This window comes from Coregonus lavaretus (genome assembly GCF_964263955.1).
Source record: "Coregonus lavaretus genome assembly, chromosome: 24".
Lineage (NCBI taxonomy): Eukaryota > Metazoa > Chordata > Actinopteri > Salmoniformes > Salmonidae > Coregonus > Coregonus lavaretus.
In genome coordinates, this window is record NC_140011.1 from 2,501,568 (window position 1) to 2,520,813 (window position 19,246).

The window sequence follows — 19,246 nt, forward strand, 5'->3', positions numbered from 1 at the left end:
GGATCATATGAATTTGGAGCGTACACATGAATAAAGGCAATTTTCTTTCCATTATGGATACATTTAAGGAAAGTGATTCTGCCTTCTTGGTCTTCGCCTTTAACCTAGATGGTAATTTAGAGTTTACTGTGTATCATTATGATTACACCTTTTAGTTTTGTTTGGGGCTGATGAAAAAGCAGCCAGTTTGTACAAATGGTTCTCTGTTCTATGTGCGTCCTTTTGGATTGGGTGGGTTTCTTGGAACATTGCTATATCAATATGGTTCTTGCTAGGATATCAAGACAGCTGGAGAGTTTAGGTCTTTCAAATTCCAAGAGAGAATAGCTAGCATTGCCATTGTAAAAAGTTTTATTAATGATGTCATTGTTATAATTATTGTTAGTAAGCCCATGGATGTTAAACAAAAAGCAGGACCCACAGGCAAACCCACCCATTCGTCTTTTCCCACCCAGAGATCCATTTATCGGTTTAATACTTAACAAAAATAAAACGCAACATGCAACAATTTCAAAGATTTTACTGAGTTACAGTTCATAGAAGGAAATCAGTCAATTGAAATAAATTCATTATGCTGTACTCTGGATTTCACATGACTGGGCAGGGGCACAGCCCTGGGTGTGCCTGGTAGGGCATAGGCCCACCGACTTGGGTGCCAAGTCCAGCCAATCAGAAGGAGTTTATCGCCACAAAAGGGCTTTATTACAGACAGAAATACTCCTCAGCACCCCCACTCCCCGCCCCTCAGACAATCCCGCAGTTGAAGAAGCTGGATGTGAAGGTCCTGGGCTGTCTTGGTTACTCATGGTCTGCGGTTGTGAGGCTGGTTGGATGTACTGCCAAATTCTCTAAAACGGCGTTGGATGTGGCTTATGGTAGAGAAATGAACATTACATTCTCTGGCAACTGCTCTGTTGGACATTCCTGCAGTCAGCATGCCAATTGCATGCTCCCTCAAAACTTGAGACGTGTGTCATTGTGTTGTGGGTCTGAATACTTATGTAAATGTGATTTAATTTTTTTTATTTATTTATTCTAAAAACCTGTTTTTGCTTTGTCATAATGGGGTATTTTGTGTAGATCTATGAGGGGGGGGGGGACAATTTAATCAATTTTAGAATAAGGCTGTAACATAACAAGGTGGAAAAAGTCAAGGGGTCTGAATACTTTCTGAATGCACTGTAGTATAGCTGAAGAATGTGTAGATAAAATAGTATATGTACAGCAATAGATGAATAGGATGGCCTTTACTAGAATACAGTATGTAAACATTGTTAAAGTGACCAGTGTTCCATGTCTCTATACATAGCGCATCAGCCTCTAAGGTGCCGGGATGAATAACCGGCTCGGCTAGTGACAGTGACTAAGTTCAGGGCAGGGTACTGGGAGGAGGACGGCTAGTTATGGCTATTTAACAGTCCGATGGCCTTGAGATAGAAGCTGTTTTTCAATCTCTCGGTCCCAGCTTTGATGCACCTGTACTGACCTCGCCTTCTGGATGATAGCGTAGTGAACAGGCCGTGGCTCAGGTGGCTTGATGATCTTTTTGGGATTCCTGTGACACCGGGTACTGTAGATGTCCTGAAGGGCAGGCAGTGTGCTCCCGGTGATGCGCGCCCTGCCTCATGGGTCTCCCGAACAAGGCTGGCTGGCTATACAGACTTTTCTGTCTAGCGAATTTAAACTTTTAATTGAAAAGAAGCCTAGTTACCTTATGAAGTGGAAAAAGTAGCCGGCTGACAGTGAATTATTGGCAGTTTTTTAGGCGCTTATGGAAAACACTGCTGCGCTGGTCTCCTTGCTTGACGACTCAAACTAATTTGTTCCGTTGCTCTATGTTCACTACTTCAGTCTACGACTGCCAAAATGAGGGATGTTTTACAAAACTGAGTAATCAGCGATTAGATCATCTCTAACCAGAGTATTAAAGCCAAGACGAATTTTGTAAATGCTGCTTTACCCACGTGTGTTCTAGCTCTGGCCCAACCCATCGGTTTCTGGGACCAATCAAAACGGTTTGAATGCGTTTGTGTTCTAGAAATCGTCGGGGAAATACTCGGATCCAGACTCATTGCGGAGAATAAACTAACGTCCATGGGCAAGGCGTTGCGTTTGGCTAGAGCAAGGAGTTTGGGTAGCCAGGCAACTGGTCACCAGGCCTTTACTCTCCTTTTCACGTTCTATCATACTGGAAAACCACAGCAAAATTCAGCTGTTGCGCTTCTTAATGCCTCCCACGGCAACCTGGCTATAAAACACCAGACATTGGCAGCACGGGGAGGAGGATGGCATGATAGATGTTGTGGGATGGAAGAGCGAGCAGGGGAGAAGGGATGGGAGAAAATGAGACTTCATCTCCTAATTGGATTGAGTCTTGGTCACTGACTGTTGGTCTCCTCTTGGTTACTGATGTCCTTTTTTTGGTCGGACGGTTTAATTTTGGTTACTCCAACAGTCATTAACCATGCGGTTGTTGTGTCTCTGCTCTCTCCCAGGTTCTGGCTCGCTGGCTGCCATGGCAGTGTTTGAGGACCGCTATAAGCAAGACATGGAGGTGAGTTGGACCTGGCCCATTTTTTGTACATCCACCACACACATCTTCAAATGTCAAAATGGAGGCCAAACATGGCCATACCTCGCCTGTATTTTGCATAATGACAAATGCACATACTTTCTCTCCTATTATAAGCCATAATAATAATCAAACAAACCCACAACTTGAAATATGTTAACTATGATTACAACTGCAGAAGATACACTGAGTGTACAAAACATTAGGAACACCTTCCTAATATTGAGTTGCACCCCCTTTTGCCCTCAGAACAGCGTCAATTCGTCAGGGCATGGACTCTACAAGGTGTCAAGCGTTCCACAGGGATGCTGGCCCATGTTGACTCCAATGCTTCCCACAGTTGTGACAAGTTGGCTGGATGTCCTTTGGGTGGTGGACCATTCTTGATACAGGAGGAAACTGTTGATCGTGACAAACCCAGCAGCGTTGCAGTTCTTGACCCAAACCGGTGCACCTGGCACCTACTACCATACCCCGTTCAAAGCCACTTATATATTTTGTCTTGCCCAGTCACCCTCTGAATGGCACACATACACAATTGTCTCAAGGCTTAAAAGTTATTCTTTAACCTATCTCCTCCCCTTCATCTACACTGATTTGAAGTGACATCAATAAGGGATCATAGCTTTCACCTGGATTTACCTGGTCAGTATGTCATGGAAAGAGTAGGTGTTAACGTTTTGTACACTCAGTGCGTATCTGCTGAAATATACACCTTCTCTACCTTAACCCCCAAGGCAACATTGTAAAGCTTCTCCGTCAATTTGGAAAAGCCGGTGTCAACAGTATGTTACGGACACTTGAATCTAAGCCACTTTGCCCTGTTGGACAGCAGAGTTTAACTCTCTCCCATATAGTGCTGTTGTATGGCTCTGTCACTGCCAGGCCCTGTGTGTGTTAATGGTTGGAGATGGGGCCACAGTTCTCTTCTGAGTGGACCATTATTAAACTGCTTCAGGCCCACAGACTGCCTCCAGACCAATGTTAAAATGCCTCTGGTGAACACACACATTATCATCCTTCACACAAACATGTATACCTACACTATCATGCAAAAACATGTGTAAGCATGCGTGCTACATACACACACTAGCACATGGTCACGCTAAAATACATACACACGTCATGCAAACGCACAGTACCTCTCTTTTATCCTCGCTCCCATACGGGTGTCCACATAAATCCTGACTTTCTTCCTCCTTATCCCTACTCTCGTTCCATTACCGATTCACCCAAAGAGGAAATAATGCATGTTATCCTCTTAAGTGCCTTGCGCAGACAGATTTTCAAATACACTACATTACCAAAAGTATGTGGACACCTGCTCGTCGAACATCTCATTCCAAAATCATGGGCATTAATATGGAGTTGGTTCCCCCCTTTCCTGCTATAACAGCCTACACTCTTCTTGGAAGGCTTTCCACTAGATGTTGGAATATTGCTGCAGGGATTTGCTTCCATTCAGCCACCAGAACATTAGTGAGGTCAGGCACTGATGTAGGGCGATTAGGCCTGGCTCGCAGTCGGCATTCCAATTAATCCCAAAGGTGTTCGTTGGGGTTGAAGTCAGGGCTCTGTGCAGGCCAGTCAAGTTCTTCCACACCGATCTCGACAAATCATTTCTGTATGGACTTCACTTTGTGCACGGGGTCATTGTCATGCTGAAACAGGAATGGGCCTTCCCCACAAACTGTTGCCGCCAATTTGGAAGCACAGAATCGTCTAGAATGTCATTGTAGGCTGTAGTGTTAAGATTTCCCTTCACTGGAACTAAGGGGCCTAGCACAAACCATGAAAAACAGCCCCAGACCATTATTCCTCCTCCATCAAACTTTACAGTTGGCACTATGCATTGGTGCAGGTAGCGTTCTCCTGGCATCTGCCAAACGAAAGAAACGGTTCTTGTGCTGACGTTGTTTCCAGAGGCAGTTGGAGCTCGATAGTGAGTGTTACAACCGAGGACAGATGATTTTTATGCGCTTCAGCGGGCCCGTTCTGGTAGCTTGTGTGGCCTACCGCTTCGCAGCTGAGCCGTTGTTGCTCCTAGACATTTCCACTTCACAATACCAGCACTTACAGTTGACCGGGGCAGCTCTAGCAGGGCAGAAATTTGACGAACTGACTTGTTGAAAAGGTGGCATCCTATGAAAGTCACTGAGCTCTCCAGTAAGGCCATTCTACTGCAAATGTTTGTCTATGGAGATTGCATGGCTGTGTGCTCGATTTTTATATACGGGTGTGGCTGAAATAGCCGAATCCACTAATTTGAAAGGGTGTCCACATACCTTTTTGTGTATATAGTGTATCTGCTTTTTTGCATTGGATGCGTCTCAATCCACCGCATCCACCTATGTAACACTTACGCATCTCCGGTGAAAGGTGACAGAGCGGTGTTTGTCAGACCATGAGACATCCTGAAAATCGGTCTTCTCACAAAATCGTTTGGCCTACAAACTATTATCACCACTCTAGATGACTCTCACGAACACGATGGTGTTCTCCGTTTTGCTCTACAACCCCAACAAGCGTCTTGGGACTCGTCTGAAGTCAGTATAGCCGATCTGCCAACTTCTGTCTGTAGCGTCCGAACAATTTGGGCTACAACCTAATATGACCCCTCTGTGTAAAAGTGAGACTCTCATGAACACGTACAATACCAGTCAAAAGTTTGGACACACCTACTCATTCAAGGGTTTTTCTTTATCTTTTACTATTTTCTACATTATAGAATAGTAGTGAAGACATAAACTATGAAATAACACATATGGAATCATGTATTAACCAAAAATGTGTTAAACAAAGAATCTCAAATATAAAATATATTTGTATTTGTTTAATACTTTTTTGGTTACTACATGATTCCATATGTGTTATTTCATAGTTTTGATGTCTTCACTATTATTCTACAATGTAGAAAATAGTAAAAATAAAGAAAAGTCCTTGAATGAGTAGGTGTGTCCAAACCTTTGACTGGTACTGTACATGTCGTTTTTGTTTTGCTCTAGGATGCCCAAAAGCTTCACGAGTCGTCTGAATGTCCCCCGGTACCAGTTGAAAAAATTTATGGAAGTATATGTGGAGACTGTTTGTTTAGCGTAAAAAATAAGGGGTTAAATACATGTAAAATAAAAAATATTCCAAATGTTTCCTGATCTTTCTTACATCTCTCAGATCAAGGACAGGCACTTCAGAACAGACTTCCTTTACATTTTTGGGGGGACTGTTGTTCCATGTAGTGATTCTGTTATTCAATGCGTTTGTATAGGCTAATAGCATTAAGGCCCAAACATTACAATTTTACGTCTCTGTGTGCAGTTTGAAGGAAGTTGCTAACTAGCGTTAACGCAATGACTGGAAGTCTATGGTAACCGATAGCATGCTAGTAGGTAGCATTTGATCGTAGGTAGGTAGTTGTAGTTAGGTATTGTAGGTAGTTTATTTAGGTAGTTATTGTAGGTTTCCGTAGGTAATTATTGTAGGTAAGTATTGTTTACGGCGGAGCCCGGAGAAAGCACGAGGCTAGCTAGCTAGCGGGTAGCTACTGGTAACGTTTAGCAACGGTGGAGAGTTGTTTCCAATGTTAATGTGCTAGCTAGCCAACGTTTAATTTTTGCTGCGTTATGAAAGGAACTAGACACGGACACTAATTATCTGTTTAGTGTGTTAACACACTATTGGTAGTTTGTTGTAACCAAGTATTGGTGCTAAACTGTGTGTTATTGGATGCTAGCATGCTAGTTAGCTATGGCGTCATAGTTAGGCATCGTGGGCTGTTGTGGGTAGTTACTGTAGGTTAGCATTGTTTTTCGGCGGTGCCGGGTCTAGCACGAAGCTAGCTAGCTAGCCGTTCTTCAAACAAAGTCAACACAGTGGCCATTGCTAGCTAGCCAACACGACCAGCTAACTGTACTGTAGTAGCTAAATACAATATACTTATGCTAGCTAGCCAACGTTTAATTATTGCTGCGTTATGAAAGGAACTAGACACGGACGCGAATGATCTGTTTAGTGTGTTAACACACTATTGGTAGTCTGTTGTAACCAAGTATTGGTGCTAAACTGTGTGTTATTGGATGCTAGCATGCTATTTAGCTATGGTGTCATAGTTAGGCATCGTGGGCTGTTGTGGGTAGTTACTGTAGGTTGGCATTGTCTTCGGTGTAGCACGAAGCTAGCTAGCTAGCCGTTTTTCGAACAGAGTCAACACAGTAGCCATTGTGTGCTGTACTGTGGCAGCTAAATACAATATATGTGTGCTAAGCTAGCCAACGTTTAATTATTACTGCGTTATGAAAGGAACTAGACACGGACACGAATTATCTGCTTAGTGTGTTAACACACTATTGGTGGTTTGTTGTGACCAAGTGTTGGTGCTAAACTGTGTGTTATTGGATGCTAGCATGCTAGTTAGCTATGGTGTCATAGTTAGCTAGCTGAATAAAGTGGGTTGAGTCTATTCCTTTAAACATTGAACCGCTGTGGTTCACAACACTTCTGATTTCTAAAGGTGGAAGTTGGGAGAGTTTTTGTTCGGGTGGTTCAGTGAAACAATTATAGTTTCTGAGGTGGAAGTTTTGGTGAGGGAGGCCCTGCTCTCTCCTCTCCCAGATGTTTAGTTCATTTCATTCCGATCTCCTCTGCATTATTGTAGCCATTTGCAACAGCCTGTCAACTATGCCTCTGCCTATCCCTGTTCTCTCCTCTCTGCACAGGCTACACAAACGCCTCACACCGCGTGGCTGCTGCCTCTCTAACCTGGTGGTCCCTGCACGCACCCCACACCTGGAGTTCCAGGTCTCAGGCAGCCTCTGGAACTGCCGTTCTGCTGCCAACAAAGCTGACTTCATCCCAGCCTATGCTAACCTCCAGTCCCTCGACTTCCTGGCGCTGACGGAAACATGGATTACCACTGAAAACACTGCTACTCCTACTGCTCTCTCCTCGTCTGACCATGTGTTCTCGCATACCCCGAGAGCATCTGGTCAGAGGGGTGGTGGCACAGGAATCCTCATCTCTCCCAAGTGGACATTCTCAATTTTTCCCCTAACCCACCTGTCTATCTCCTCATTTGAATTCCATGCTGTCACAGTCACTAGCCCATTTAAGCTTAATATCCTTGTCATCTATCGCCCTCCAGGTTCCCTTGGAGAGTTCATCAATGAGCTTGACGCCTTGATAAGTTCCTTTCCTGAGGATGGCTCACCCCTCACAGTTTTGGGGGATTTCAACCTCCCTATGTCCACATTTGACTCATTTCTCTCTGCCTCCTCAACCCTCCTCTCCTCCCTTTCTGCATCCTTTGACTCTGTGTCCCCTATCCTCCCGGCCGGCTCGGTCCTCCCCTCCAGCTCCGTGGCTTGATGACTCATTGCGAGCTCACAGAACAGAGCTCCGGGCAGCGGAGCGGAAATGGAAGAAAACTAAACTCCCTGCCGACCTGGCATCTTTTCACTCCCTCCTCTCTACATTTTCTTCATCTGTTTCTGCTGCTAAGGCCACTTTCTACCACTCTAAATTCCAAGCATCTGCCTCTAACCCTAGGAAGCTCTTTGCCACATTTTCCTCCCTCCTGAATCCTCCCCCCCCCCCCCTCCTCTCTCTCTGTGGATGACTTCGTCAACCACTTTGAAAAGAAGGTTGATGACATCCGATCCTCGTTTGTTAAGTCTAATGACACTGCTGGTCCTACTCACACTGCCCTACCCTATGCTTTGACTTCTTTCTCCCCTCTCTCTCCAGATAAAATCCTGCGACTTGTGACTGCAGGCCGCCCAACAACCTGCCCGCTTGACCCCATCCCCTCCTCTCTTCTCCAGACCATCTCCGGTGACCTTCTCCCCTACCTCACCTCGCTGATCAACTCATCCTTGACCGCTGGCCATGTCCCTTCCGTCTTCAAGAGAGCGAGAGTTGCTCCCCTTCTCAAAAAACCAACACTCGATCCCACTGATGTCAACAACTACAGACCAGTATCCCTTCTTTCTTTTCTTTCCAAAACTATTGAGCGTGCCGTCTTTAGCCAACTCTCTTGCTATCTCTCTCAGAATGACCTTCTTGATCCAAACCAGTCAGGTTTCAGGACTGGTCATTCAACTGAGACTGCTCTTCTCTGTGTCACGGAGGCTCTCCGCACTGCTAAAGCTAACTCTCTCCTCTGCTCTTGTCCTTCTAGACCTGTCTGCTGCCTTTGATACTGTGAACCATCAGATCCTCCTCTCCACCCTCTCCGAGCTGGGCATCTCCGGCGCGGCCCACTCCTGGATTGCGTCCTACCTGACCGGTCGCTCCTACCAAGTGGCGTGGCGAGAAGCTGTCTCCGCACCACGTGCTCTCACCACTGGTGTCCCCCAGGGCTCAGTTCTAGGCCCTCTCCTTTTCTCCCTATACACCAAGTCACTTGGCTCTGTCATATCCTCACATGGCCTCTCCTATCATTGCTACGCTGACGATACACAACTAATCTTCTCCTTTCCCCCTTCTGATAACCAGGTGGCGAATCGCATCTCTGCATGTCTGGCAGACATATCAGTATGTATCAGTATGGATGACGGATCACCACCTCAAGCTGAACCCTGGCAAGACGGAGCTGCTCTTCCTCCCGGGGAAGGACTGCCCGTTCCATGATCTCGCCATCACGGTTGACAACTCCATTGTGTCCTCCTCCCAGAGTGCGAAGAGCCTTGGCGTGACCCTGGACAACACCCTGTCGTTCTCCGCTAACATCAAGGCGGTGACCCGCTCCTGCAGGTTCATGCTCTACAACATTCGGAGAGTACGACCCTGCCTTACACAGGAAGCGGCACAGGTCCTAATCCAGGCACTTGTCATCTCCCGTCTGGATTACTGCAACTCGCTGTTGGCTGGCCTCCCTGCCTGTGCCATTAAACCCCTACAACTCATCCAGAACGCCGCAGCCCGTCTGGTGTTCAACCTTCCCAAGTTCTCTCACGTCACCCTTCTCCTCCGCACACTCCACTGGCTTCCAGTTGAAGCTCGCATCCGTTACAAGACCATGGTGCTTGCCTATGGAGCAGTGAGGGGAACGGCACCTCTGTACCTTCGGGCTCTGATCAGTCCCTACACCCAAACGAGGGCATTGCGTTCATCCACCTCTGGCCTGCTGGCTCCCCTTCCTCTGCGGAAGCATAGTTCCCGCTCAGCCCAGTCAAAACTGTTCGCTGCTCTGGCACCCCAATGGTGGAACAAGCTCGGACGCCAGGACAGCGGAGTCACTCACCACCTTCCGGAGACATTTGAAACCCCACCTCTTTAAGGAATACCTGGGATAGGATAAAGTAATCCTTCTACCCCCCCCCCCCCCCCCCCCAAAAAAAAATTTGTAAAGTGGTTATCCCACTGGCTATAGAGTGAATGCACCAATTTGTGAGTCGCTCTGGATAAGAGCGTCTGCTAAATGACGTAAATGTGCCCTTGAGCAAGGCACTTAACCCTAATTGCTCCTGTAAGTCGCTCTGGATAAGAGCGTCTGCTAAATGACTAAAATGTAATGTAAATGTAATAGACTTCATCAATGCGCTAACGCTACTTAACATCGGCTCGTGAAACTACCTCTAACTTCCTTCATACTGAATGCAGGTACAGTGAGGGAAAAAAGTATTTGATCCCCTGCTGATTTTGTACGTTTGCCCACTGACAAAGTAATGATCAGTCTATAATTTTAATGGTAGGTTTATTTGAACAGTGAGAGACAGAATAACAACAAAAAAATCCAGAAAAACGCATGTCAAAAATGTTATAAATTGATTTACATTTTAATGAGGGAAATAAGTATTTGACCCCTCTGTAAAACATTACTTAGTACTTGGTGGAAAAACCCTTGTTGGTAATCACAGAGGTCAGACGTTTCTTGTAGTTGGCCACCAGGTTTGCACACATCTCAGGAGGCATTTTGTCCCACTCCTCTTTGCAGATCTTCTCCAAGTCATTAAGGTTTCGAGGCTGACGTTTGGCAACTCGAACCTTCAGCTCCCTCCACAGATTTTCTATGGGATTAAGGTCTGGAGACTGGCTAGGCCACTCCAGGACCTTAAGGTGCTTCTTCTTGAGCCACTCCTTTGTTGCCTTGGCCGTGTGTTTTGGGTCATTGTCATGCTAGAATACCCATCCACGACCCATTTTCAATGCCCTGGCTGAGGGAAGGAGGTTCTCACCCAAGATTTGACGGTACATGGCCCCGTCCATCGTCCCTTTGATGCGGTGAAGTTGTCCTGTCCCCTTAGCAGAAAAACACCCCCAAAGCATAATGTTTCCACCTCAATGTTTGACGGTGGGGATGGTGTTCTTGGGGTCATAGGCAGCATTCCTCCTCCTCTAAACACGGCGAGTTGAGTTGATGCCAAAGAGCTCCATTTTGGTCTAATCTTACCATAACACTTTCACCCAGTTCTCCTCTGAATCATCCAGATGTTCATTGGCAAACTTCAGACGGGCATGTATATGTGCTTTCTTGAGCAGGGGGACCTTGCGGTCGCTGCAGGATTTCAGTCCTTCACGGCGTAGTGTGTTACCAATTGTTTTCTTGGTGACTATGGTCCCAGCTGCCTTGAGATCATTGACAAGATCCTCCCGTGTAGTTCTCCGGCTGATTCCTCACCGTTCTCATGATCATTGCAACTCCACGAGGTGAGATCTTGCATGGAGCCCCAGGCCGAGGGAGATTGACAGTTCTTTTGTGTTTCTTCCATTTGCGAATAATCGCACCAGCTGTTGTCACCTTCTCACCAAGCTGCTTGGCGATGGTCTTGTAGCCCATTCCAGCCTTGTGTAGGTCTACAATCTTGTCCCTGACATCCTTGGAGAGCTCTTTGGTCTTGGCCATGGTGGAGAGTTTGGAATCTGATTGATTGATTGCTTCTGTGGACAGGTGTCTTTTATACAGGTAACAAGCTGAGATTAGTAGCACTCCCTTTAAAGAGTGTGCTCCTAATCTCAGCTCGTTACCTGTATAAAAGACACCTGGGAGCCAGAAATCTTTCTGATTGAGAGGGTGTCAAATACTTATTTCCCTCATTACAATGCAAATCAATTTTTAACATTTTTGACATGCGTTTTTTTCTGGATTTTTTTTGTTGTTATTCTGTCTCCCACTGTACAAATAAACCTACCATTAAAATTATAGACTGATAATTTCTTTGTCAGTGGGCAAACGTACAAAAATAAAAAAACGTATTTCCCTCACTGTACATAAGTTCACCTGATTCTGGGGAAGTAGATCAAGGACAAGTATCCCTTTAAGGTCAACAACAACAACATGAATTTTACCCAATACCAGGACATTTATACTCTCTATAATCACCCCTTTTATAGAGCTTGCTGTTGTCTTTCTCCCCCCCCCCATCCCCCACCTGCTTCACCCCTCATAATAGGCTGGTGTTGGTACTCTGTTCCTTTCTGTCATGGCCTAGTTCAGCTCTCCTCTCCTCTAGGCCCCTAGACAGCAGTACAGTACAGGCACTGGGCCCAGTAAGATGGATCACCCAGAACCAGAGTACCACCACCAGTCTGATTTATGTAACCCCTTTCTGCTCCTCTGTGTGGGTGGGCAGGGAGGAGGGGTTATGTGACAGCGTGAGTGTAAATGTCTCTTCGAGGCCTATATACTCTTTTTTTGTTGTTGTTGAACTCCTGGACAAGAAATACTAACCATTGCTTATCCCTTCCTCGACATCAGATGTCATGAATTGTTTTTGTTGTTTGATTCACTTGTAAATCTCTTATGGAGCTTAGGAGTGAGTGGGCTGCCATTTTGTGGGCTCAACTCGTACATGTGCCAGAAGGAGCTCAGGTTTGTGTGTGAGTGTGTTTGGGGAAATGCTAGGTGACTTGGCAGTGTGTTATTAACCTGTCTTTAAACCAGATTTAGATTATTAACAGTAATGGGCCTCTGACTGATAGTTGCTGATAGTTTTTATTTTTTTATTCTGCCATTTTCTAAACCTCTCAGACCACCTTTTAGATCCTTATTTGCAGCACATCCCAAGTTTAAAGACATGCTCCTGAGCTATGGTCACTAGTAAGTTTTTTTTTTTGTTTTTTTTACCTCCCACTTTGAGCTGGATATGTGAATGTGTAGTTCATACATGCATAATCTACGAGCAGAATTCCTGTCTTACCTCAATTGGCCACGAAAATCCCAAGTTTGAAAGTGACTTGTTTACTGGAAGCTGTGTGGTGCAATTTTCCCTACATTTTCTCCCACGTGGGCCAGCCCCCTAGCAATTCAAGTTCTAGCCAATGAGCTTCAGTCCCTCGCCATTTGAGTGACAGCTAGCAAGATGCACAAACAGCAGAGCAAGAGAGAGGGCAGTGAATGACGTGAGGCACATATCTGCACCAGCGTTTCCCCTATATTCATTTAGCAGCAGCGGGTCGCCGCTGCTAAATCATTACCTCCACTCAAAAATACTGTGTATGATATAAAAAAACAGATAAAGTATGTAGAAAATACAATGGAGATCATCTTTGAGAACTAACAATCACCAAAATAAAAACTAGACGGGGAGAACCTAAAATTCCAAAATACATGGCAAATCTTTTGGAATTTTAAATTCTCCCTGTCTAGTTTTTATTTTGGTGATTATTTTTGGTGATTTATTATTTTGGTGAATCCTTTGGTCATTGATTTTGTTATGTTTGAGTCACTCAGATGGCATAAGAACACAGCATAAGGCATTGCAAAATGTGTGGAATTGCACATTTTAGGCTCTTTTTAGACCTATACATGTCTCCCGTAAGACCCTATGATCTGTGAACCGTACCTAATAATAATGTCAGAGTGATCATTGGGTTCTTGGTCACCTCCCTGACCAAGGTCCTTCTTGCGCGGTTGCTCAGTTTGGTCATAGGGCCAGCTTTAGCCAGAGTCTGGGTAGTTCCATATTTTTCCCAATGATGGAGACCACTGTGCTCTTGGAAACTTTCAACACTCTAGAAATTGTTTTATACCGTTCCCCAGATATATGCCTCATCACAATTCTATCTACGGACAGTTTCTTGGACTTCATGGTATAGTTTCTGCTTTGACATGCACTGTCAACTGTGGGACCTTATATAGACAGGTGTGTTTCTTTCTAAATCATGTCCAAACAATTGAATTGGCCACAGGTGGACTCCAATCAAGTTGTAGTGAGATCTCAAGGACGATCAAAGGAAATTGGATTCACTTGAGTTCAATTTGGAGTGTCATAGCAAAGGGGTGTGAATACTTACGTCAATTTGATCTATTTCATTTTCAATAAATGTGCAAATATTTATAAAAACACGATTTCACTGTCATTATGGGGTGTAGACGGGTGAGGAAAGCAATCCATGTTGAATTCAGGCTGTAACACAACAAAATGTGGAATAAGTCAAGGGGTATGACTCTTTACAGGGACCCTATAGAGTCCAGTCTCTTTCTCCTGTATCATAAATCATAATTTAGATAATAGGGCCTCTCGGCTCTACGCTGCCCCATAGCAGCTCCACGGATTAAGCGCTCTCCAAGCTAGGCTGAATAATTGATGAAACCGGCAGACACACAGTTTGTTAAAACATGGGCAGTCTCATTCTCTTACACACACCAGTACCACATGCCTCTGCTTCAGTGTGGTTCCCCCAGCGGTCAGGGACACGTTGATGATTTGTGTTATTCCAGTGGCGCTGTTTAAAAGCAGACGAGGTGTCTGCTGGTGCCTGTGTAATGAAGTCCCCATAGGCCAGCCAGCCCACTGCCGGTCAGAGCTTTGACAGAGGCCCTGCAAACATCAGCAGTTTGCTGGGGGTGTCGCACACTGGGGATAGTGACACACACAAACATGTAAAACCCTGTCTGTGTCGAAGAGAATGAGACTGCTCATGTTTCCACATAGCTAGGTTTGTGTGTGACACATCTCACCATCCAGTCGGATGTGTTCAGCTTAGTCTCTTGATATTATCTGAATAAACCCTCTGCTATCTGCTAACTAAAACCAATCTCTTCCATACTAAAGGAGACACAAGCTGTGGGCAAAGTGTTGCCGGCGGCAGTTAAAGCTAGTGGATATTATACCGAACAAAAATATAAACGCATGTAAAGTGTTGGTCCCATGTTTCATGAGCTGAAATATAAAAGATCCTGAAATGTTCCATACGCACAAAAAGCTTATTTCTCTAAAATGTTGTGCACAAATTTGTTTACATCCCTGTTTAATGAGTTTGGAGTCCTGTCTGGTCCTTTGCGAACATAATCCATCCACCTGACGTGTGTGGCATATCAAGAAGCTAATTAAACAGCATGGTCATTACACAGGTGCACCTTGTGTTGGGGACAATAAAAGGCCACTCTAAAATGTGCAGGTTTGTCACACAACACAATGACACAGATGTCTCAAGTTTTGAGGGAGCCTGCAATTGGCATGCTGACTGCAGGAATGTCCACCAGAGCTGTTGCCAGATAATTTAATGTTAATTTCTATACCATAAGCCGCCTCCATCTTTGTTTTAGAGAATTTGGCAGTACAACCAACCGGCCTTACAACCGCAGACCACTTGTAACCACGCCAGCCCAGGACCTCCACATTCGGCTTCTTCACCTGCGGGATCATCTGACCCGGACAGCTGATGAAACTGGGTTTGCTCAACCGAAGAATTTCTGCACAAACTTTCAGAAACCGTCTACGGGAAGCTCATCTGCGTGCTCATCATCCTCACTGACTTCAGTGGGCAAATGCTTTCCTTCGATGGCCACTGGCACGCTGGAGAAGTGTGCTCTTCACGGATGAATCCCGGTTCGAACTGTACCGGGCAGATGACAGACAAGTGTGTATGGTGTCGTGTGTGCGAGCGTTTTGCGCCAGTGAAATTCACTAGGCCCAAATAAAACTCAGCTAAAAAAGAAACGTCCTCTCACTGTCAACTGCGTTTATTTTCAGCAAACTTAAGATGTGTAAATATTTGTATGAACATAAGATTCAACAACTGAGACATAAACTGAACAAGTTCCACAGAAATTGAATAATGTGTCCCTGAACAAAGGGGGGATCAAAAGTAACAGTCAGTATCTGGTGTGCATTAAGTACTGCAGTGCATCTCCTCCTCATGGACTGCACCAAATTTGCCAGTTTTTGCTGTGAGATGTTACCCCACTCTTCCACCAAGGCACCTGCAAGTGTCCAGACATTTCTGGGGGGAATGGCCCTAGCCCTCACCCTCCGATCCAACAGGTCCCAGACGTGCTCAATGGGATTGAGATCCGAGCTCTTCGCTGGCCATGGCAGAACATTGACATTCCTGTCTTGCAGGAAATCACGCACAGAACGAGCAGTATGGCTGGTGGCATTGTCATGCTGGAGGGTCATGTCAGGATGAGCCTGCAGGAAGGGTACACCATGAGGGAGGAGGATGTCTTCCCTGTAACACGCAGCGTTTAGATTGCCTGCAATGACAACAAGCTCAGTCCGATGACACACCATGATGGACCCTCCACCTCCAAATCGATCCCGCTCCAGAGTACAGGCCTCGGTGTAACGCTCATTCCTTCGACAATAAACATGAATCCGACCATTGCCCCTGGTGAGACAAAACCGCGACTCGTCAGTGAAGAGCACTTTTTGCCAGTCCTGTCTGGTCCAGCGACGGTGGGTTTGTGCCCATAGGCGACGTTGTTGCAAGTGGTGTCTGGTGAGGACCTGCCTTACAACAGGCCTACAAGCCCTCAGTCCAGCATCTCTCAGCCTATTGCGGACAGTCTGAGCACTGATGGAGGGATTGTCCGTTCCTGGTTTAACTCGGGCAGTTGTTGTTGCCATCCTGTACCTGTCCCGCAGGTGTGATGTTCGGATGTACCGATCCTGTGCAGGTGTTTTTACACGTGTTCTGCCACTGCGAGGACCATCAGCTGTCTGTCCTGTCTCCCTGTAGTGCTGTCTTAGGCATCTCCCAGTACGGACATTGCAATTTATTGCCCTGGCCACATCTGCAGTCCTCATGCGTCCTTGCAGCATGCCTAAGGCACGTTCACGCAGATGAGCAGGGACCCTGGGCGTCTTTCTTTTGGTGTCAGAGTCAGTAGAAAGGCCTCTTTAGTGTCCTATGTTTTCATAACTGTGACCTTAATTGCCTACCGTCTGTAAGCTGTTAGTCTTAACGACCGTTCCACAGGTGCATGTTCATTAATTGTTTATGGTTCATTGAACAAGCATGGGAAACAGTGTTTAAACCCTTAACAATGAAGATCTATGAAGTTATTTGGATTTTTACAAATTATCTTTAAAAGACAGGGTCCTGAAAAAGGGACGGATCTTTTTTAGCTGAGTTGCATCTGTTGGTCACAGATACCTTTAAAAAAGAAAGTAGGGGCGTGGATCAGAACCAGTCAATATCTGGTGTGACCACCATTTGCCTCATGCAACACGTCACTTCTCTTCGCATAGAGTTGATCAGGCTGTTGATTGTGGCCTGTGGAACGTTGTCACACTCTTCAATAGCTGTGCGAAGTTGCTGGATATTGGCGGAAACTGAATAACGCTGTAGTACACGTCGATCCAGAGCATCCCAAACATGCTCTATTGGTGACATGTCTTGTGAGTAAGCAGGACATGGAAGAACTGGGACATTTTCAGCTTCCAATAATTGTGTAATCTTTGCAACATGGGGCTGTGCATTATCATGCTTGAAACATGAGGTGATGGCGGCGGATGAATGGCATGACAATGGGCCTCAGGATCTCGTCACGGTATCTCTGCATTCAAATTGCCATTGATCAAATTAAATTGTGTTTGTTGTCCGTAGCTTATACCGGCCCATACCATAACCCTACCACCACCATGGGGCACTCTGTTTACAACGTTGACATCAGCAAACCGCTTGCGCACACGACTCCATACACGTGGTCTGCGGTTGTGAGGCCGGTTGGACGTACTGCCAAATTCTCTAAAACGACGTTGGAGGTGACTTATGGAAGAGAAATTAACATTACATTCTCTGGCAACAGCTCTAGTGGACATTCCTGCAGTCGGCATGCCAATTGCACGCTCCCTCAAATCTTGAGACATCTGTGGCATTGTGTTGTGTGACAAAACTGCACATTTTAGAGTGGCCTTTTATTGTCACCAGCACAAGGTGCACCTGTTTAATGATCATGCTGTTTAATCAGCTTCTTGATATGTCACACCAGTCAGGTGGATGGAATATCTTGGCAAATGAGAAATGCTCCCTTACAGGGATGTAAACAAATTTGTGCACCACACTTGAAATAAATAAGCTTTTTGTCCGTATTGGAAAATGTTTGGGATCTTTTATTTCAGCTCATGAAACATGGAACCTACACTTTACATGTTGCGTTTATATTTTTCTTCATTGTATATTGAACAACCTTGGAAATTGTAATTCTGTAAGTGCAGGGTAGTAGCTATGGTGTCCTCCTTTTGGACAATACACTAGTGTTTGATCAGCGGAAGCCTCCAAGCAAAGTCTGAGTATGGTTATTTGGCAGATATTTTTTATCTGAAACAATTTAGCACATCAGGGCCGCCAAAAAAGACAAATAATAATTAGTAATAGCACTGGAGCTCCCAATGTAAAAAAACTACTTAGGAGCACCACATACAATTTAGGCGCACAAAAAAATACAATTTGTTTTAATTGATTGAGATGCAACCTTTATTAGGCCTATATGAATTCTAGCTACTTTTGAAGCACATTAGATAAAGAGCTCTGAGATGGCAATGGCCTCCACCTAGGAGAGTCTCTGTGGAAGAGCTCACCTGGGAGCACGGCTCCTCGGCTAGCCATTGTGTTAAAACGCTCCGGCTGAGGAGGACCATTTATCTTGCATAACATGACGGATGCATTTATCACAGGGCCTTGAGAAGATGAGAGGAAATCTGGAAATCAGCATTTAGCTCTACTTCAGGAAGGCTCTACTGCTGTTACCAGTGATGGCCAATAGAGAGAGCCCTTGCTTTTCCTATAGCATTTTAGTCATTTAGCAGACGCTCTTATCCAGAGCGACTTACAATTAGTGAGTGCATTTTTCATACTGGCCCCCCGTGGGATCTGTGGGACTCACCACTCGCTACTTACTGCTCACCTTGAGTTGTATTCTTCCATAAGAAGCAGCAGCTCTGGCCCATTTCATCCAAGCACAGCAATGTGACTGACTTGTGCAAAATGTTTATATTAAGGGCTCCTCTATCCTCTCAATCTTAAGCAGTAATGGAATACGCATTGGATTAATTCACTCAATACACGAAAAGATTATGATGATCATGGTTACAATAATGATGGTGTTGATTTATGTTTTTTCTCTCCTTAGGAGGAAGATGCCAAGCGGCTGGTTCGGGATGCTATCGCGGCCGGCATCTTCAACGACCTGGGCTCGGGCAGCAACATTGACCTGTGTGTCATCACCAAGGGAAGGGTGGACTACCTGAGGCCCCACGACATGGCCAACAAGAAGGGTGTCAGGTAAAGCCGCCTACCCACCCAAATGTCCTCATAATGTCCCATCAATTGTCTCCATAATGTCCCATCAATTGTCCCCATAATGTCCATTAACAGAACATGTCCCCATAATGTTCCCCATCAGTGGTCCCACCAGACTGTCCTGTTACTTGTCCCCATAATGTTCCCTCAGTAGTCCCCAAAATGTGGCTGTGACGGTTCCCACTTTTCAGAGTCAATAATCTGTAGAAC

At 45.4% G+C, this 19,246-nt stretch overlaps 1 protein-coding gene across 1 annotated transcript in view; it reads left to right on the top strand.

Annotated features, from left to right (window-relative positions):
• The window catches only part of LOC311099533 (proteasome subunit beta type-7-like), a 33,643-nt gene that overhangs the window by 13,448 nt on the left and 949 nt on the right, over positions 1 to 19,246 (top strand). The window contains exons 6-7 of the mRNA XM_084140234.1: positions 2,496 to 2,554; positions 18,867 to 19,018. Of these exons, the coding sequence (XP_083996360.1) occupies positions 2,496 to 2,554; positions 18,867 to 19,018 (211 nt within the window). The remainder of the gene's footprint in view (positions 1 to 2,495; positions 2,555 to 18,866; positions 19,019 to 19,246) is intronic.